General features: G+C 48.2%; 1 protein-coding gene across 3 annotated transcripts in view; it reads left to right on the top strand.

Moving 5' to 3' along the window:
• Positions 1-21068, top strand: part of SORT1 (sortilin 1) — a 65439-nt gene extending 44371 nt beyond the window's left edge. For all 3 annotated transcript variants that reach the window (XM_081815604.1, XM_081815603.1, XM_081815605.1), the window contains exons 10-20: positions 520-675; positions 2352-2458; positions 6600-6702; positions 7029-7197; positions 7771-7961; positions 9899-10088; positions 13489-13605; positions 14210-14318; positions 15850-15956; positions 16242-16365; positions 16583-21068. In XM_081815604.1, coding sequence (XP_081671730.1) covers positions 520-675; positions 2352-2458; positions 6600-6702; positions 7029-7197; positions 7771-7961; positions 9899-10088; positions 13489-13605; positions 14210-14318; positions 15850-15956; positions 16242-16365; positions 16583-16597 — 1388 coding nt within the window. In that variant the 3' untranslated portion in view covers positions 16598-21068. The remainder of the gene's footprint in view (positions 1-519; positions 676-2351; positions 2459-6599; positions 6703-7028; positions 7198-7770; positions 7962-9898; positions 10089-13488; positions 13606-14209; positions 14319-15849; positions 15957-16241; positions 16366-16582) is intronic.
• The last annotated feature ends 131 nt before the right edge of the window (positions 21069-21199 follow it).

Raw genomic sequence — 21199 nt, 5'->3', positions numbered from 1 at the left:
AGAAATTTAAAAATTGGTCCTTTACCAGGGCACTTGCCTGGCTCAGTCAGAGGAACATGAGACTCTTGATCTTGGGGTTGTGAGATCGAGCCCCACACTGGGTATAGAGATTACTTAAATAAATAAAACTTAAAAAAAAATTGACCCTTCACCACAGATAGTTTGAAAAGCATTGTTCTGGAATATAAAGATTTAGAGATATGTATGATATGAATCTAAATGCATTGCCTCTGCCACCAGAATATATCTGGGAAGGTCTTTTCTGTAACATCTGAGTAATCCATCCAACAAACAGCATCTGCCATACTCCAGGCACCAAGCTGGGTGCTGGAATTAAAGGTGGACATGAAAATCACGAGTATCAAACCATGATTAATTCTCAGGTCTGCATCTACATCATGAAGAGAGACCGTTGGCTAATGTCTGCAGTCAGTCATTCAGTCATGCGTATGGTTAGACTGTTGTTTTCTCTCCGTTCCTTCCCAGGACTTAGTGTTTTTGTGTATCTGCCTATTTCAGATACCGGATTTGGCACAATCTTCACCTCAGACGATCGAGGCGTTGTCTATTCCAAGTCCTTAGACCGACATCTGTACACCACCACAGGTGGTGAGACAGACTTTACCAATGTGACCTCCCTCCGCGGGGTCTACATAACAAGTGTGCTCTCAGAAGGTGAGTCTGGGCACAGCTGCGCTTCAGCTGAAAATGGTGGGAGTTGAGGCTTGGGAGAATAATGGTCCTGTCCCCCCAGTAATGTTGCCTGCCTAGCCTACAAGCCTATCCATGTAAATTCTGGCTCGCTCTTTATTTTACGTAAGTTATGGTAAATAGAACTAAAAAAACCCAAAGCAACAGCAGGTAAAAAGAAAGACTTTTTGGGTTCTGTGTTGTTTAGAATAAGTGTTAAATTTAAAAAAATAAGTTTTCTATATTGGGAGGTTCAGGGCTAGGGGAATGAGCCTGAGTTTGAACCACTACCTGCTTTTCTCCTTGTAGAGGACACAACTGTAGCCAGCCAGCATTTCTCTTGTGTCCAACTCAGTGGTTCTGCAGAGCTCACCTTTGCTAAGGCCCAGTTATACAAATAAACACGTCAGCCTAAAGTACAAAAAGGCTCTTTAGGTTTTGTTTAAATATGTATTTATTTTTTGGTAGGAGGTGGGGGTTGTTTGTTTTTATTTGTAAAGACCTTGCAATGGTCTGCAAGGTCCTAAGCAGTATTGGCCCCCATTTGCTCCCTGACCTCAGCTCCCACCTCTCTCCCCTCTGCTTACTGCATTCTGGTCACTCCAGTCCTCTGCACACACACATGGTTTAGAGATTTGCAGGCACTGTTCTCTGTTTCCCCAAAGAGCTGCAAGGCTAACGCCATGCTCCTTCCCGTCTGTGCTCATATGTTGCTTTCTGACTGGAACCTGCCCTGGCTATCCCGTTGGAAACTTGTCTGGTGAGCGCGCCACCGCCCGCCCCCCCCGCCCCTCACGGACACACTCAGCCTCTCTTTAGCTGGGCAGGTTTCTCCCATAGCATTTACTGTCTCATATACTATATAATTTACCTATTTACAGCGTCTGGTGTTTGACCCTGCTAGGATGTCTATTTCCCGAAGTTTGGTTTTTTTTTTTTTTTCTGTTTTGTTCACTGGTAGAGTCCCGAAGGCTTACAACAGTTTTCATAGTAGGCACACAATAGATGTTTATTGACTAAATGAATTGCCCTTCATTTGCTTTCTTCTTTGATTTTCCTTGGACATCTCAAAACATATTGTCTCTGAATTTAAACCTGCAATAGTTTATGTCATTGAAAATAGAACAGGGAAGAAACATGTAGAAAAAAGAAAAGAAAAATTATAAGAGAGATCAGATACAGAGTAGTGGAGAGACAAAAACTAGGAATTACTACTCCAGACTTACACACATACATTCAAATCACAGTCACATCTTGAGAGTCCCTAAAACAAGCCTGGTATCCTGGCCTTATCTGAGGAAAGAATGGGATGCTTTCCCATTGTAGATTTTACTTCCAAAGCAAGCAAGCAAGCAAGGAGAATGGACATCAGCCTGTTTGTGTTGGTGAGGAGATAAAAGGTATCTTTTCAAGAGTATCAGTCTAGATGATTTCTGCCATCAGCTGGGTCCTGTTGAGGTGGGAAGCCTTCCTCAGATATCATGGAGTGCTGCTCATGTTACTCACCAACACTGAGCCGTTCCATTGGATGTTAGAAGCTTGTAGGACTCCAGATTTCTAATGGTGTTATAAAGTCTCAGGAGAGAGAGATGCAATGATAAACTGAACTTAATAGGGTGCTTCCAGTGTATCAGACTTAATATCATTCTTTTTCCATTCAGATAATTCTATCCAGACTATGATCACTTTTGACCAAGGAGGAAGATGGAAGCACCTGAGGAAGCCTGAAAACAGTGAATGCGATGCTACAGCAAAAAACAAGAATGAGGTTTGTTTTACCCCAAGTGTCCTATGTGTGGAGCAAGGCAGTGGTTCCACTCTGCTCTGATCGGTGCCAGGTCTTTGAATAACGAAGTTTCATGCGTGATTAGGGTCCACAGCTACAAGTGGAAAGTTTGGAAATGAGATTAATGAAAGGAACTTAGAATGCAGGAAAAGGAACTGCAAAGAAAAGTCAAAAATACTGTGGATTATTTGTCTTTTAAAGAAAAACAAAACTGAAGGCTAAAATTTTGTGTCTTACTAAACTGCTGAATGCAGAGTGGAAGGTGGGCCTGCGATCATTTAGGAGTCAGCATGGCGGCCCTGAGACCTTAGGAATTCTACACGAAGTCATAGGCCGGCCATTCATGAGCCGTGCAAAGCCGCGCCGGCCACAAACAGGTGGACGAGAACTTGGCCTTCTCTTCCCCTCTGCCTGGGCTCCACACGGCCAGCGGGCGTGGACGGTGACTCCGCGCCAGCGCAGCTATGAAAGCCGGAGCTGACCCTTCTGCGGAGAGGCTAAGAATAGAGATACAAAGGCATTGCTCCAGGAGATCCCAGACTCCAGGAGTGATGGGTCTTGACAGGCAAGAAAAAAAGAAAGGAGAAACAAGCTTTGTGTCTGGCTCCTGCGGAATTTGAGAGGAGCTGGGGGAAACCCTGGAGTTTCCTTCAAAAAGTGACAGTGTTGGTTCCCGAAGTCTCCTCAGAATACCTGTGGTGGATAGGCACTCTGCTGTTGTAGGCGGGATTTTGGTTAAGAACCTCAGACAGTGTGAGGTAGTGTACCTGTCCCCCCCCAACACTCTTTCTCCCTTCTCTGTACTCGTAAGTGCTGTGAGGCTCTCTCCCCTCTCCTTTTTTCCCATCCCTCTGCTCTGGCCTCGCCTTTAGCCTGGCCAGTACAGTGGCCTCTAAACTAGCCTGGCCACTCTCACACTCCCATGCCTCTCCTCCTCAGTACGCTTCAGGGTTCCCCTTTGCCTGTGAATAAAGTCTTTGCCTCAGACCTGGTGAATGAAGGTCCTCTCCTCCCTGTCAGGATCTTTCCTGCCTTTTCATTGTCATTGTCCTTCTTATCACCAGTATTTTCCTTATCGTAGCCCTCTGCTGCCCCCTGAATACCCTGCATGCGCCCCTGCCGCTTGGCCTTGCCCACGAGATTCCTGGGAAAATTGTGGCTGATTTTCCCACCCCCAAGTCATTAGAATCAGTGGAAATCCTGACCATCCTCCATGCCCATCTTCAGTTAGAATTAATTCTTCGGGGCACCTGGGTGGCTGAGTCGGTTAAGCGTCTGCCTTCGGCTCAGGTCATGATCCCAGCATCCTGGGATCGAGCCCCATGTCAGGCTCCTTGCTCAGCGGGGAGCCTACTTCTCTCTCTCCCTCTGCTCGTGCTCTCTCTCACTATCTCTCTCTCTCAAATAAATGAATAAGATCTTTTTAAAAAATAGAATTGGGGTGCCTGGGTGGCTCAGTTGGTTAAGCAACTGCCTTCGGCTCAGGTCATGATCCTGGAGTCCCAGGATTGAGTCCCGCATCAGGCTCCCTGCTCAGCAGGGGGTCTGCTTCTCTCTCTGACCCTCCTCCCTCTCATGCTCTCTCTCTCTCAATAAATAAATAAAAATCTTAAAAAAAAATAAAAAATAGAATTAATCCTTCCTCTTCATTTCACCAATAGTTTGCTTGAACCTCTTTTTTATTGCAGTAAAATATATAACAGGAACATTTTATCCAATGCAGACCTCTTTTAAAGCATTAACTTTTGGGGCGCCTGGCGTGGCTCAGTTGGTTAAGCGACTGCCTTCGGCTCAGGTCATGGTCCCAGGGTCCTGGGATCGAGTCCCGCATCGGGCTCCCTGCTTGGCAGGAAGCCTGCTTCTCCCTCTCCCACTCCCCCTATTTGTGTTCCTTCTCTCACTGTCTCCCTCTCTCTGTCAAATAAATAAATAAAATCTTTAAAAAAAAAAAAAAACATTAACTTTCATTGTGCTTTATAGCTAAACTGGTTTCTCAGAGATCTCTCTTTCTTTTAAAAAGATTTATTTATTGGGCGCCTGGGTGGCTCAGTTGGTTAAGCAACTGCCTTTGGCTCAGGTCATGATCCTGGAGTCCCAGGATGGAGTCCCGCATCGGGCTCCCTGCTCAGCGGGGAGTCTGCTTCTCCCTCTGACCCTCCACCCTCTCATGCTCTCTCTCTATCATTCTCTCTCTCTCAATAAATAAATAAAAATCTTTCAAAAAAAAAAAGATTTATTTATTTGTTTTAGAGTGAGAAAGAGTGCATGCACATGTGGGGAGAGGGGCAGAGGGAAAGAATCTTCAAGCAGACTCACTGCTGAGTGCGGAGCCCCTCCAGTGCTCTATCCTGGAACCCTGAGATCATGACCTGAGGTGAAACCAAGAGTCAGATGCTTAACAGACTGAGCTACCCAGCGCCCCTCAGAAATCTCTCTTAAAGGTGGGACTGGGTCTCACTTTGGATCACCACCACATCTTGTACAGTACTTGAAATATTTCAGGTGTTCATCAAGTTTATTTGTGTGGAATCATGCTTTAAATATTGATCAGAGGGGCGCTTAGGTGGCTCAGTCGTTAGGCATCTGCCTTCGGCTCAGGTCATGATCCCAGGGTCCTGGGATCGAGCCCCGCATCGGGCTCCCTGCTCAGCGGGGAGTCTGCTTCTCCCTCTGACCCTCCCCCTGCTTATGTTCCCTCTGTCGCTGTGTCTCTCTCTGTCAAATGAATAAATAAAATCTAAAAAAAAAAAGTAAAAATAAAAACAAATAAATATTGATCAGAGGCTTCGGTATAATGCAGGAATAAAACAAACTAAGACATTGCACATGAGAAAATAATTGCATAATTTGCTCCCAAATATACTAATGCATTTTGGAATCAAGAATATCCTACTGGGACTATAACTCAACAAAAAAAAACAAACCAAATTAAAAATGGTTAAAGGACTTGAATAGACATTTCTCTAAAGAAAATACACAAATGGGGCTCCTGGGTGGCTCAGTTGGTTAAGTGACTGCCTTCGGCTCAGGTCATGATCCCGGAGTCCTGGGATCGAGTCCCACATCAGGCTCCCTGCTCGGTGGGGAGTCTCCTTCTTCCTCTAACCCTACCCCCTCTTGCGCTCTCTCTCTCACTCTCTCTCAAATAAATAAATAAAATCTTTAAAAAAAAAAAAAAGAAAATACACAAATGGCCAAAAAGCACATGAAACGATGTTTGACAGCACTAATTATTAAGGAAATGCAAATCAAAGGCACAGGGAGAGATTTCCTCACACACACTAGAATGGCTACTACCAAAAACAAAACAAAATAACATGTGTTGCTAGGGATGTGGAGAAATTAGAATTGTGCACTGTTGGTGGATATGAAAAATAGTGCAGTGACTGGAAAATAGTATGGTGCTTCCTCAAAAAATTAAACGTAGAACTACCACATGATCCAGCAATCCCCCTTCTGGGTATACATCCAAAAGGATTAAAAACAGGGTCTCGAAGAGCTATTTGTATGCCCATGTGCATAGCAACATAATCCACAAGAGCCAAAAGGTGGAAGCAACCCAAGTGTCCACTGACAGATAAATGGATAAGCCAAATGTGATATATACACGCAATGGAATAATATTCTGCCTTAAAAAGGCAGGAAATGCTGACACTTGCTACAACATGGTTGAACCCCAAGGACATGCTCAGTGAAATAAGCCAGTCGTAAAAGGACTCACACGGTTCCAGTCTGTAAGGTACCTAGAATAGTCAAATTCATAGAACCAGAAAGTGGAATGGTGGTTCCCTTTCTGGAAGGTCTGGAGGTCTGGGAGGAGGGGGACTGGGAGTTATTGGTTAATGGGTGTAGAGTTTAATTTTGCAAGATGAAAAAGCTCTGGAGGTGGATGGTGCTGATGGTGGCACAACATTGTTAATGTACTTAATCCTACTGAGCTGTACCCTTAGACACAAGTGATTAAGATGGTACATTTTATGGTTTGTGTATTTTACCACAACTTTTTTTTAAAGAGTATCCCACTGAAGTCTGGGCTCAGTTCAAAGCTTCCTCAGAAGGCTCTGTAAGATGAGTAGAAAATTACACCTTTGGTTTTAATCTAAGCTTTGGTTTCTTTTCACAGTGCAGCCTTCATATTCACGCTTCCTACAGCATCTCCCAGAAGCTAAACGTTCCAATGGCCCCACTCTCAGAGCCTAAGGCTGTCGGCATAGTCATTGCCCACGGTAAGCAGCCCTCCCCTCGTCCCCCCGAGAACCGTCAGCTGAGCACGCTGAGACTCGGTCGCAGCCTTGAGTTACGTAAGAAAACCACCAGACAGGACTTCTCCCATCCTTCGTAGAGTCTCTTACATGATATTGATACTTCGGGTTTTCCTTAGAGAGAGAAACATGACTTCTCCCTTTCCCAAGTTTTGTGGTCCCTTTTTTCTATTAAAAGAGGCATGATGGGAAATCATCAGAGTAAATTCATTGAAAATTCTTCTCTCGGCGGTAAATCCTCTCTGTTTCATTGCTGATTTTGGCTGATAAGATGGTGGATTGTGTTGCAGGTAGTGTAGGGGATGCCATCTCAGTGATGATCCCGGATGTGTACATATCAGATGATGGGGGTTACTCCTGGGCGAAGATGCTGGAAGGACCCCACTATTACACCATCCTGGATTCCGGAGGCATCATTGTGGCCATTGAGCACAGCAGCCGCCCTATCAATGTGATTAAGTATGCATGAGCTCCGCTCCCCCGCTCTATCGGCAGAGAGGGCAGCTGTGGGACGCTTTTTGGTTGTGGGGCGGATCCGCGGGGTGGGGGGCTGCCTACAGACCCTGACTCAGATGTGTGCATTCTACAGAACTGTAGGGATCGTTCTTGGAGGGATTGCAACCCACATTCAATGGCTGTGCTTTTTCTTCTGACTTCCTCTAGCTAACACTTTCTGTCACCTCTTAAAAATATTCTTCTTTCTCTCCACAAGAATCTTACAGAAGTGTTTAAGCACTTTGGATGGAAGATGAGTCCTTAAGTATAAGTTATATAAAATAATTTGTTTGTTTAGAAGTCCATTTTTTCCTGTGAAAAATTTTATGAAGGCATTTTCTTCTGTACTCTTTGAATGAATCCCTTTTACCTACCCTTTTAACTGTAGGCATTAAAAATTAATACAGTCATCAGTCAGTAAGCCATCCCTAAATCTGAGGGTTTTCTCTGGTTTGGGACCAGACAGCTAGAGTGGTCTCCTGCTGCTGCCGTACGTGTGGATTGCCTGTCACAGTTGTCCTCCGACTGCGGTTTCAGGTTCTCCACAGACGAGGGCCAGTGCTGGCAGACCTACACGTTCACCAGGGAGCCCATCTACTTTACCGGCCTGGCCTCAGAACCTGGAGCTCGGTCCATGAATATCAGCATTTGGGGTTTCACAGAATCCTTCCTGACTCGCCAGTGGGTCTCCTACACCATTGATTTTAAAGATGTCCTTGAAAGGAACTGTGAGTACCTCCTTTGACATTTTCTACCAGAAACTTATAAGCCCGTTTTTCTAAGTAACCAATTCAGTTTCATTTCTTTTAGCTGGAATAAGAAACTGCATAGGAAAAAGGGTTGAAGAATGTTCCATGTGGGTAATCAGGCAATGGAATGGTATCAGAAATGCCACTTCCCTCTTTGGACTAGCACAAATGAGGACCACATGTGTGATTTAAACTATTCTATCAGCTGCATTATAGGAGTAGAAGAGGTGAAATCCACTTTAATAATAATATAATTCTCTTAACATATCCAAAGTATTGTCATTTCAACATGTAAGCAATATTAAGAGTTATCAATGAAATATTTTGTATTTTATATTTCTCCTCTAAGACTTCAAAATCCAGTGTATATTTGACACTTACCCTTGTAGTAAATCTCAATTCAGACCAGCCATAAGTGGGTAGGGCCCTCACATAGGGTAGCTTCATACTGTTGGAGCTCTGTAAAGTTTTAGGGGACTTCTTTCTGCTTGTAAGGATAATGCATGCTTGCATTTGTCTAAAATTATTTCATGACATTTCAGGGGTTTTCACCCTTGATTGTAGAAGAACCGTGAAGAGAAAGCTTTAGAGGAAAGCGTGTTGCAAAGAGCAACTGACTGATTGTGTCCCTTATCAAAACGTTGACGTGAAAAAAAAAAAAAAAACAACAGAAAACGTTGAAGTAAGAAAGTTTTCACGCAGAATTTTGGCTTGAATGTCACGGTGAGGCTCTAAAATGGCAACTGGGTAAGCATGGCGCCCACACTGACCGTTTCAGAGTTCTGTGACTTCAGTCTGGAAGGCATGTTAAAGACACAGAAAACGGCTTCAGAAAAGGAGGTAAAAAGAATCCCAAGCAAACCCAGGCCCCAGTACCAAAGATGCTGACATTTTACTGAAAAATATGGAGGATAAAATAGAAAACTAGAGAAAAGGCCCCTGCCCTGCGAGCTGCAGTTTCTTGTTGGTGTGCTCTGACAAAAGACTTCAGGTTTCAAGTCCCTGTGGTTGAATTGGGGTCCTGTTATTCGAGTGTATGATGGGTCAGTTTCCTCAGAAGGTTAGTTCAGTGACTCCTGGAGGAAGCAGAGCACTCCATTTGGACCTTACTTTTCTACAGGGTGTTTAAATATGATTTAATACCCGAGAGTCATCATTATCCAGATTCATCAAGTAGGCTGTAAAGGAGCTGGCTTATGAGTTTTCCCCTCGTAAGGCAGCTCTGCAGTTATCCCTAAAGTTTAACGCCATTAAAAGATTTGGTAAGCACCTGCTTCTTAACAGGCTCCATGCTGGTCTTCAGATTCCAAGGGATAAAAACCTAATCCACAGTCTTTAGGCCGTAGCCTTTGAGTCATTTTTCCAGGAGTGGGTGATAGGACTTACGAAGCCAGACTGACTGTCATCACCAGTCTACTTGAAAGCCAGTCGACTAGAGTAAAAAGTCTAGAAAGAGATGGTCTTCCCTTCTGTTTGAGGCAAGCTAACCCTTGGTGAAATTGAACCCATGCTTTTGGCTAACTGGTATCCTGTCCTAAAAGGAAACCCCTGGTCGCTTACCTGTGGCAGCCCCTGCTGACCAAGAGCACAGGTGCACAAGACATGGAGAGAGCAGCCCCTCTGCTCGGAAGGAAGCTTAGAGCTGCTCCATCTAGCTGCCCACTTTGGAACAAATAAGGTTCTTCCTAATACTCAAACGGGCGGTGAGACGCAAAGAACCCTCCTGTGGCATGAGGAGATGCCAGCGGCTAGTAGGCGCCAAGTCCTGCAACTTTTGTCTGCAGTTCCCAAATGAAGCAGTAGCATGAGTCAGACATCCCCGTTTCCCCTCCTCGTTCTGCTCTCCGCCCGGCAGCCGCCTCGCGCGCGTGGGTGCGGGGCCAGGTGGGGACCTGGACAGCCTGTCTTCTCTTTAGGTGAGGAGAAGGACTATACCATATGGCTGGCTCACTCCGCAGACCCTGGAGATTATGGAGATGGCTGCATCTTGGGCTACAAGGAACAGTACCTGCGGCTTCGCAAGTCGTCCGTCTGCCAGAATGGTCGGGATTATGTGGTGACCAAGCAGCCGTCCGTCTGTCCCTGCTCCCTGGAGGACTTCCTCTGGTATCCGCGTCCCTCAGATCCCTGTTAGCCCCTTGGCTGTGCGGGAGGAGGTGAAAGGCAGCTGTCTTATAGGGCTTTCTGCCCCGAGGGCGGAGAGCTACTGCTGCTTACTGAGGAGATGGAGGCACAGAGAAGGGATCCAAAGTGATTAGTAATGGGACAGGTGAGGTATCACACCAGGCAGTCAATTGTTGGACAGGGCCGGTGACAACCCCCAGGAATCCTGGCCTGACAGCAAGGGGGAGAGGTGTGTAAGGAGGAAGAGAACTCAGAAACCCAGAGAGGAGGCAATAGGGAAGAAATCCCCGGGAAAGGCAGTGCAGGAGCCGGGAGGAGGCTGGACTTCCGTGTGCTCACTAAACACTGACAGCCTGAGTTCAGCAGGTAGGGCACTAGGTTTCAGATTGTCTGCAAGACTGAAGGCAGAGTGCGGTTCTGTCCTGAGACAGGAGGGGACATCGGGGTACTGAGGATCCAGATGTCCCATCAAATCTAGAGGCCATCGAGGTGGACTCCCTCGAGTTCAGGACCATCTGGGCTGCAGGGTCAGGTGCACGGCCGGCACGGAGTTAGTGGATTGTCTAAGGGCAAGGCTGTCCCCACGTCTCCAAGCGGGATACTGCTTCCTGTCACAGCCAGTAATCTTATGGAACTCGTTTCTTGCAAAACACACTGGCAGGAAGTAAAGGTGCATCCTGGAGGATCTGGAAAAGAATGCAGACAGACAGCGGTCGTGTCCTCTCGCATGACATTCTGTAGAACTGGGAATATGGGACTGACGACCCCCCAGGCTGATGGGTGTGCCCCCCCCCCACCGTGTGGCTCACATGTGCATGTGGAATGGGCCGGGGTGCCCCCCTCTGTGTTTCCATGGGGAACGGGATCCCTCTGATGGCTGTGGTGTCAGTCTAGGGCTAGAGCTTGTTGACACTGTGACACTCTAGTGGGCTGTCTTCATCCTAGATGGCGCACAGACTGGGCTCTTAACTACCCGGCCTTCTGCTTTCCAGACCCGATGTGCTTCGTCAGAGCTGCGGCCATTGTACATGGGGCTTCCTCTGCCCGGGGAGTCTTCCCACATTCTCTGCTCGGGCCCCAGGCTTGGGGGATTCCTGCTTGGCCTTTAGTACTTAGCTCACTTCTCCCCTCCGGAAAGCCTTCCCCAGCTTTCCCTCATCTGGGCTCCTGCAGGACGCCTGTTGCTGTTTTGGTTATCGTGGACAGGTTTGGCTCCGCCATTACACTCCCGACTCCTCAAGGGCATATTATATTTGATAATCACATCGTAGTCACGCTAGCCCCTGACATTTACCGAGCGCTCTCTCTGTGCCAGGCACTGTCCTGAGCCATTTACGTTTACCCCCAGCAGCCCTCTGAGATAGGGACGGTTGCCATTCCCATCTCACCAAGGGAGGAACAAAGGTTCAGGGAGGTCGTCACTCCCTTGGCCGCAGCGGCTCAGCTGGAAGCTCGGCCCCGGAGCCTGCACGCTGTACCGCCCGTGCTTGAGAAGTGTGTAATTGTGAGTAGGAAGGGCACTTCCCCAACAGGTGGGATCGCATACCTAAGATTTTCACCAGAACTTTCCCCCCGTTGGAAGGGTGGTGTCTTCGGCATCTTTTGTTCTCTTACCCTGCTCCCTATGTCTTTGCCAGAACAACCCTGAAGCACGAGCAGCATCTTTGTGTCCCCCACACGTCTGTTGCATACTTGCTGCATGCAGGGCAGTGCAGTGACAACGGAAAGTTTGTTCTTGCCGCTCCTGGTCAGACGCACAGACTTAGGCTGTGAAACGGTGCCTTGGGGATTTAGAGAAGGGAAAGGCCATCCCATCGAGAGCTGAAAGGAGGTGGCTCAGAGAAGGCTTTGTGGAGGAGGTAGCATTTGAGCTGAGCGCTGGGACTTGACCTTGCACATCTGGGAAGAAACAAGTCGTTAAAGCCAGTGGACCTGTGCGAGCACAGATACCCACCAGCGTGCTCAGGAAGGGTGTGCTGGGAGATAGGCCGTGAGGGGAAGTCGCAGCGGTCGCGATAAAGAGGTGAGCAGGGTGCAGATGGGGCAGGCCCAGGCTGACTTTTCAGCTCAAATAGTGGAAGGAAGGTAGTGCCGTGGACAGACACAGGGAAATGATGGGAGAGCCTGGCTCGAAAGAGAATACATGATGTGTTTTGTATGCTTTATTTATTTGAGGTTCTGTCAGCAGATGTAGGTGCTGACATCCAGCAGGTACTTGGAAACGTAGGACCACAGCTCAAGAGAGGTAAAACCTGGAAGTTTTAGCTGCAACAAATAGTTAAGCTCACGAAGGGAGAGCAGATGGAGGGTAAGAGAACAAACTGCAGATGGGGGCAAGGGTCTGCGTTTCCAGGTTAGGAAGATGGAGGCACAGACTGTGCAGAGAGGAGCAGGTGAGCGCAGCTTTGCGGGGGTGTGGGCAGGCGCAGGCGGCGCGTTAGGTGCCACAGCAGAGGCCAGGCTGGAGAGGGCCCCCCAAGGTTGCGGGACTAGCGTGTCCCAGGGGCCTCAGATGTTCGTCTCCAACGTCGTAGAGGGGGTTCAAGCCAAAATGCGCAGAATAAAAAGTAAACGAGTATAACAGAACGAGTACAAAATATACGAAATATTCTTTTAAGAAGTTTGGCCAGTGAAGAAGAAGAGGGAGAAGGAAGAGGATATGCACAGGCTAAGGAGAAGCCCCCAGGTGAGTGGGCCTGATGGTCCCTCCACACGGTCAGCCAAGCAAGGTCCCTGGGCAGTCAGAGGGATGGGCCAAGGATGCTCACGTAGGGGGTCAGCCTTGGAGAGGAGGCAGCGTGTTATTTCTTGGGGGAAGCAGAGAAAGGAGAGCCGATGAAAAGCACTGTGGAGAGAGGATAGGATGGAGGGCAGGACAGGCATTCACACTGGAGACAAGGATCATCTAAGAAGCTAAGAGGGACAGAAATGGGGCAGGTAGGAAAGATTTGACATACACCCTAGGGTACACCACCAGAGAACATAACGGTGAGTGAGTTGAAGGTAAATAAAAAGATGACTAAGCGCCGTGGGTTTAGATCTGTCACTGGTGCCACTGCTTCTCAGTGTCTTAGTTCTCAGTGCGCGAGTCCCCACCCTGCTGCCGTCGGTCCCTTCCTGGAGCCGCTGCTGTCTGGGCAGGGCTCCTTGCTACCGAGTCCCAAGTCCACTGGCCTGCTCCATAAGCCCCTGGTCCCCCAGTTAAACCTTCTCCATGTCTGTCCTCCTAAGTGGACCTTCGTTACAGATGACACTGAGCTGCTTCCGTGCGACCAAAGACTAGAATATTAATCTGCTCCTGCCCCACATAAAACCTTCATTACTAGTCACTTCACTGTCTTTCAGCAACTCTGAAAGATACTTTATTTGCTGACTCTTACAGTGATTTTGGCTACTTCCGTCCAGAAAATGACTCCAAATGTGTGGAACAGCCAGAACTGAAGGGCCACGATCTGGAATTTTGTCTGTACGGCAGAGAGGAGCACCTGACGACAAATGGGTGAGGCGGCTCTCCTCCTGAATCGAGACAGGCGTGTCCTCAACGTGCAGAGTGAGCCCCCACTCACAGCACCCCACGCCTCTGTGCAGGCAGTCTTCTAGAGCATGCTAGGAAAATACTATCTAACAGAACTTTCTGTGGCACCAGAAATGCCCTCTCATCTGCTGTGTCTGATATGGTAGCCAGTACCCTGTGTGGCAACTGAGGCGCTGAACTAATTTTACGTAGTTTAAATGTAAGTAGCCACTGTATTAGGCAGTGCCGCTCTGGAGGGGACACAGTACCCCCCTCCGACAAATACTCCCCCCTCCCATTTTTGTACCACGTGTTGACGTGCTTTCTTTGGGTCAGTTCTCTGGCCCCATCTCTTAAGGCAGAAAGGTGGGCATGCCTCTGCCCCAAGGCCAGGGATGCTTGGTCTGTTCAAGGCCTGAAACTACACAAAACATCCCCAAAACATTCCTGTGGCTCTCCCCTCAGGCCTGAAAGGTGGTGGAAGTTTGAGAAGCTTTTCTGCAGCTTTTCAAATCTTGTTTTCAGGAACGAGGCAAGAGTCCAGGAATACACCTAATGGTCTGATAACAAATTGTCTCTGCCTTTTCAGGTACCGAAAAATTCCAGGAGACAGATGCCAAGGTGGTGTGAATCCAGTCCGAGAAGTAAAAGACTTGAAAAAGAAATGCACAAGCAACTTTCTGAGTCCTGAAAAGCAGGTATGCTAAAGTAGATCTGGTTTAGGTACCAGTGGGATTTCATGTTCTGCCAGGAACAAAGGGACAGCATTAAGAATTTTATTACTGAATACAAAGTGGCCAGACTACTTCGGGCAGGCTTCGCTGTGCACAGGAAACCATTAAGATGGAGGATGGGTCACACACGATGATACACTCCCTACTAAAAACTTTTTCATTGGGGGAACAAAATAGAATTCCATAAAATTGTTCCGAATCTTGGGAGCATCGGGTTGAGGACATTTCTGGGGCTGAGAGTCATTTACGGAAAAGACTTGAAGTCGGGCGGTAAAGGGTGGGAAGAGAGGAGCCCTGGGCCATCGTTCAGGTAGGCTCTGGCCTGAGTCATGCCGACTGCATTCATACTGGACAACTGAACTATGATAGCAATGGGTTTGTGATGTGGGAGCAAGTTACGGGGCTGATTACAGCTCTGTAGTACTGAACTGTCTGGCAAGGATGTGGAAAATGGTGAAGAGGAAACCTCTTGATAAAGAAGCACTGGACCAGCAGTGTGGTTGGGGCAGTCAGCTGTGGGCCCCAGTTTCCTAATCCATAAAATGGGAGCTGGACAATCCGCTGTCCCATCCTCTCTGGCCTTCTAAGGGATGAGGGCCTGACATGGGCGGGATTAGGAAGGTAGCGGGAGCAGAATGTGTGGGTGTGTGGGTGTGTGTTCTTGTCAGGGGGCAAGTTCCCTCTTCTCTGCACCCGACCCTGCACTCCTGGTGGCTGTCCTCAGTGTGTGTGTGTGTGTGTGTGTGTGTGTGTGTGTGTGTGTGTGGCAAGTTCCCTCTTCTCTGCACCCGACCCTGCACTCCTGGTGGCTGTCCTCAGTGTGTGTGTGTGTGTGTGTGTGTGTGTGTGTGTGTGTGTGTGTCTGCACAGGACTCCCGCGCCCAGGGACACAGCATGTCCCAGAACCCAGGTCTGCCTCCTCTTGGATTCATTGAAAACACACTCCCTATCTCCCACCCTGCAGCAGGTTAGGTCCTACTCCAACAATGATATGAAAAGGCTTATTTGTAAAAACATGCCAGAAATGAAGTAAAAACAAGAGTCTTTGTGTTGCACGATATCCTACCTGATCCGGCTTTGGCCCAGCTCCTTCCCAGGTGCTGGCCCTGTTGCAGATTTGTTCGGCCCACTGTTCTCATGCTCTCCCTTTCCTGCCGCACCCCTAAGTGCTCCACAACTCCATACGACTAGCAGAGAACAGCCTCAATTGCTATTTGACCTAGGTCGCTGCCAAGGCTCCCAGGGTAACCTGGGCAGTAGAGCCCCTGAGTTTGGACCATTCTGGCAGCTTCGGGGCAGCCGACGTTCTGGTTCCCCTCCGCTATCGGTGATGCGCTCCTGGTAGCACCGAGACAGTCCATTGAGGGGGCTGGGAAAGCACGAGGGGACTGGAGACTGCAGACCATTCACTGAGAAACCAGGGGAAGGAGCAGCCTCATGGAGCTCAGTCCTAGAACGTGCACACCTGAAATTGTCTGTGTTTTAATTTGTCGAGAACTCCAAGTCAAACTCTGTTCCGATCATCCTGGCCACCGTGGGATTGATGCTGGTCACAGTCATAGCAGGGGTGCTCATTGTGAAGAAGTACGTCTGTGGCGGAAGGTAAGGAGCATGGAAGGCGGTCAGAGGTACTGAATTCCAGCCACAGAGTCAGCCCAGGGCGTGTGGTTGAGTCGGCCCTTAGCAAAAACTGGCTAGTTGAAGCGCTGCTCCTGCAGCATCGAGCCCAGAACTTCTCCAAGCTTCTGTCTGCCAGATGCCAGCTATGGGCTGTGCTGCCGTGTGTGGGACTCATGCTGTGAGGGTATACAACTCAGAAAGCCCACAGTGCTGTCAGAGTCGTGTGCCTGCTCGCCGCGTGAGGGTCACGGAGGTTTCCCTCCCCAGGTTCCTGGTGCATCGCTACTCTGTGTTGCAGCAGCACGCAGAGGCCAACGGTGTGGACGGCGTGGACGCCCTGGACACGGCCTCCCACGCTCGTAAGAGTGGCTATCACGACGACTCAGACGAGGTGAGGCCATGTCTTCTTGAGGGGTGGTCCGGAAGTACAAGAAAAGAGTGTTTCTTTCCCTGATCGTAATCAAGATCCGATTGAGGCGGAGGAGGGTGTGAGCCAGGAGCAGGCACTTAATGACTGTAAGAGTTGGCCCGCCCGGAAACCAGGCCATAACTTTCAAAAGAGGAATTTTTTAGTGTGCAAATAATATGGTCTCTGTTTCTCTTCCCAGGACCTCCTGGAATAGCTCCTCAAAGGAGCTGGGACCAAGCACAGATGATGGAACCGCAGGACCTCTCACACGGCCGACTTGGGGGAATAAATTTCCCGTTGCGAGGGGCCCAGCTCTGTTTCTGCTGCTTCCACCAAAGCCAAAAGGATCTACGCTGAAGACATGCAGGGGGGTGGGGACCCTAAACACTCTCACGATGGGCTCTGAGAAGGGGGGGGGAACTAAATTCTTTAACTTTTTATTTCAAGTTCTGTCTTTTTGCAAAGTATGGGTTCTTTTGGTTTTGTTTTTGTTTAGTAAGGGAAATGAAATGGGATTGGAAGGGAACGTTTCACTAACCCCCCTCTTGCATGTTTTGCATGGCGCCTGCCAACCCCAGCATCAACTCTCACAAAGTACTCGGTGCTGTCCCCGGGCTCTGCTGGTGACGCGAAGCAGCTGCTGAGAGGGACTCGACGGGGACTCGGGGCTGCAATGACTGGCCTGGCCTGGCGCCCTTTCCCCGGCCAGGGCCGGCCCTGCCCCGAGAACGCTGCACGCCAGCCCCTCACACACACGCCGCCTTGCTTGCTTGCTTTTTTGGGGACCATAGACCACAGTGGTGTCTCTTCCCCCCCACCCCCGTTTAATTAGGCAATACCCTTGTTAATTGCCCTTTGGCAATTGACTTAACCATGTGCTTCCAAGACACTAAATCAGGAAAACTTAAAGGACACTATTTTTAACTTGGGGCAGGAAGAAGGGAGCAGCAGGGACTTGACTAGATTTAGCACCTATTAAAGGACAAATTCGTGCTTCTTCCAAGATCTTTCCAGCCATGCTTTGTGTTTGTGCCAGTGGACTTGCTCAAGGACAGGGTTAGGGCTTGCCCTGGATGTCTGCCCAGGCCGAGTGGTGTCTCTGCTGGAGCCGAGGGAGGGTGCCCGGGGTGGCCCCTGAGGACCGAACATCACAGTCTTCCATGTCCTCTGCCACCTGTGGGCACGGTGGTGAATCCTTAGGACGGCCGCTTACGTGCTTGCTTCCTCTTGGACTGCTGTTGTATGCAGAGCCAGGACTAGACATGTTTTCAGATTTATAGGCTGTTTTTTAAAAATCAGGATTTTATTACCAGGCTCTCCTCCTCACCCATTTTTCCCAGCTTGGCCAAGTAATTTGTTGGCAGGAAACTTCTGGCGGAACCAACTGAAAACACACGTCCAGTGTAGGTGATGTTTTACGTGATGCATTAAGTTCATACTTTAAGGAAGTTTTCCATTGGACATTCTTTCAAATCAAGTTAACAATAGAATGTGGTGAGGTTGATTTTTGGGTGGCCACACAGTAATGGAAAGCTGCAATAATTCATTTTAATACAGCTTGAATATTTGCTATCCAGGAATGTAGTATAGTACATTTTTTGGTCTTAGCGTCCCTATTGTGCTGGCCACAGATTCTCCCAGTAGTTATGATTGGGACATTCTTTGGTAACTGCCATTTTGCTGCTAGTTCATTTTATGGCTATAAAGTCACGAAAAAGTAAACGTGCCAAATCAACTTTTGTCAGAATGCGTGAGCAGATGGCTGCATTCTCTCCTCCCCAGAATGGATTAGCAACAGCAGGGAAAGTGGGAGAGGGGGTGGATGGAGAAGGTTAGAGACTTCGAAGCTTGCAGCTGAACTAAATGAGTCAGGGAGCTTCAGTTGGGAAATAAAGCTAGGACAGTTTTTGTGAGGAGAATTCGTATTTGTTCGAGCCAGAGAGCACTGGTCTTTTAGGAAAAGCTCATTCATTTTGCAGTTTTTAAATTTAAAAAAATTCCAAAGATAGACCAGCTCACAAATGATAAAGCGTCAGTCTTTCTCCCGGACACCCTCACCTCCTGCCCAAAGTGATTTTGATGCCCAGCCAAGACCCACTTCTGCTGCACACCTTCTCCCGGGGTAGATGTGCCCGTATGTGGTCATTCTCTGATTTGTTTTAGGATGTAGGAAAGTTAATCTTCTCTAATGAGGTGAGAGCGCTGTGCTTCTAAGGGTATCTGGGATTTCTGTAGAACTTGGCAGTTTTCCGAGCACTTTCTCTTGGCATTATGTCCCTGGAAACTTACAACATTCTCGGTGAGACTTTCTCTTTGAAGGCAGGGGTTTGTCCCCATTTTTCAGGAGACGGAGCTGAGGTACAAAAAGTGAGTAAATTGTCCAGGTCCCTGTGTGCATCGTGGGCAATGCTGGTCGGCTGTCTTCAGAGCTTTTCAACGTTTTTATGCGTGCAGGTGCTGCGGGCCTGGAGCAGGCGGGGCTCCTTGCGTACGGAGTCCTCGCTGTCCTTTAGGATAGGGGTCGGTCGCTGGCATCTCTGTGGGAGTAGGGAGCGCCTCTTTGCCACCGTGGTAAACAGAAAATTTTATTCTTTTTTTCATGGCTGAAAAAGAAAAATTAATGGGAATTTTGAATATGTGTTTAGAAACTGCCCCTCACCTAGTTGCGGGAGTGAGCTCTCCCTTGATGAGCCACCCTTCTCCCTTCTTGTTTTCTCGTCCTCGTCTGGCTGGCTGGCTGGCTCGGCTGTTTGGAGGACTGCTAACAAGCCTGGCTCCCCCCCTTCATTGGCTGGTTAGCTTCCTGTCTCCACCTGCTCACTCACAAATGTATGTCCTCAGCCAGAGAGTATAACCGCCTCAATCCATGACAGCTTCGAAGAGAAAACAATCTTTAATTTGTTCTACTGACGTTAGGTTAGGAGCACTATCTTTGAAAGTAAAGTGTAGCTTATCATTGTATAAAATCTCAGGCTTGATGGTAGGAGAAAAGATGATTTCTGGAGGTCTTAGCGATAGGATTGAGCACTGTAAGATAGGTTGGACATAGCAGTCTCCAGTGGTCTGAGCTTTTAGATCCAGGTGGAGAACTCACCATCCCTCACCTGTGACGGGCGTCTTGGACCTAAAGGGGCTTTCGGTTTTTAACGACTCTAGAGGCCAGGGTACGTGCACCTGGGCTGGTATTTGAATGGGGCACCACTTAGGAGAAGAAAAATGTCTGGAGGGTTCTGGCTGTTCTAAGCTGGGCTCAGGAGATTCAATAGATCAGCTATAACTGAAATTTAGAATTTGGCATCTGCCTCTGAGTAGGCTTTCTGGTGTATACCTCTCTAATTCCTAGGTTTGCCTCTGGGCCTCTCCATGTCCAAGCTGGCCTTTCGTCCCTGACACCTTGGTACCAGGCTGGCCACCTCCAGCCCGTGCGCTGGCTCTCTAAGCCACAGCTGGTTCTCCCATGGCCTTGGTCACAGGGCCCGGATACAGAGAAGAGTGCAGGGTGGCAGGGCTGGCCGAAGTTTCGGTCAGTTCTCTATGTTCTAGGCTAATCCTCCAAGTAGAAAGGTCCTCTTATCCTCCGGGAGAGCCCTAAAGAACCCTGCCTCTATACGCAGTGGTTTGGAGCTCTTCCTGCTCATTGTTGGTACATCCTCCTCGCCCCATAGGAAGCCTGGATACTTGGAACTGCTAAAATCGGAGATTCAGCTTTTCAACTTTGCTACTTATCTGGCCTCAAGCAGGGAGGTAAACATGGACTTAAATGTCCTTTGAACAAAACCAAAGTGTAAGATGTGCCGCATGACGGAGTGCTAGGGAGGGCCAGACCTTCAGCGTTGGCCTTCAGCAGGTGCCAGACGTTCTGTTTCATCTGCCACCCATGTGCCCAGCAGCTCTGGGAGCACCGTCCTGCCTGAGCAGAGCTGGGCCTTGCCCTCATGGAGGCCAGTTGACATAGCAGGAGCATGTTGATTGCTTGGTTATGTTGCATTATAACAATAAGAGTCAGAACATTAATTTGAAACTGTCTTCAACAACTTGCTGTATGCATTTTTTCACACCAGTACATTCTTAAGCATCCTTGTTTATATAGAATAACAAACTAATCTGTACCTTTATATATATATGTACATATATACATGTATAATCTGTATAGTGTACAAGTTAATGATTTATTGATATGTCCCAAATCTTTCATGCAGTCCTCATCCTCCGCATGCCCTCAGTTTGTGGTCGGGTGACCTGAATGTTCCCCGATGATCCTGCCCACCTCCCGTGTTTGGACGTCTAGGGAAGGAGGGTTTTGGTCGTACCCTCCTTATCCTCATGCACAGAAATGCTCAGGGTCCCCATGTGCCTGTTGTTCAGCCCTCTCTCGTCTCTCGTTCCCTTTCTGAGCATGTGGTCCCTCCCTGCCCTGTAACTTCTCTGCCCCTCTCCCAGCTGTGGGACAGCTGCCTTCCTACTGAAGTGTAAAGCAGTACTAACATCATTACTGCATGTACGCTAAGAACCCAAGTCTTCTGTTCCCTTGGGACAGAAAATTGCATGTGGGGTGGGATAATCAAGTTTCAGTGACCCATGTCAGTTACACAACAAAGCCAGACCCCATAGCAAAATTCCACAAAATGGAAATCAAACTTAAATTTCTTTATTAGCGTTGTGTAAATAAATCTGGATGTGTTTAACTTTGTACTGGTAATTTTCTGTATATTTGCAATATTTGGGTTAGAAATAAAACAGACTGGACTTTGTTACCTCACCTATCGAAATGACTAAGCTACAGTTTGTTACCATGATAGATTTCCCAGTGTTTCTA

The sequence above is a fragment of the Leptonychotes weddellii genome, chromosome 4 (assembly GCF_054177405.1).
Source record: "Leptonychotes weddellii isolate Sample4059 chromosome 4, ASM5417740v2, whole genome shotgun sequence".
In the NCBI taxonomy this organism is placed as follows: Eukaryota; Metazoa; Chordata; class Mammalia; order Carnivora; family Phocidae; genus Leptonychotes; species Leptonychotes weddellii.
Note: the sequence above shows the minus strand (reverse complement) of the source record. Positions and strands in the feature narration are given on the sequence as shown.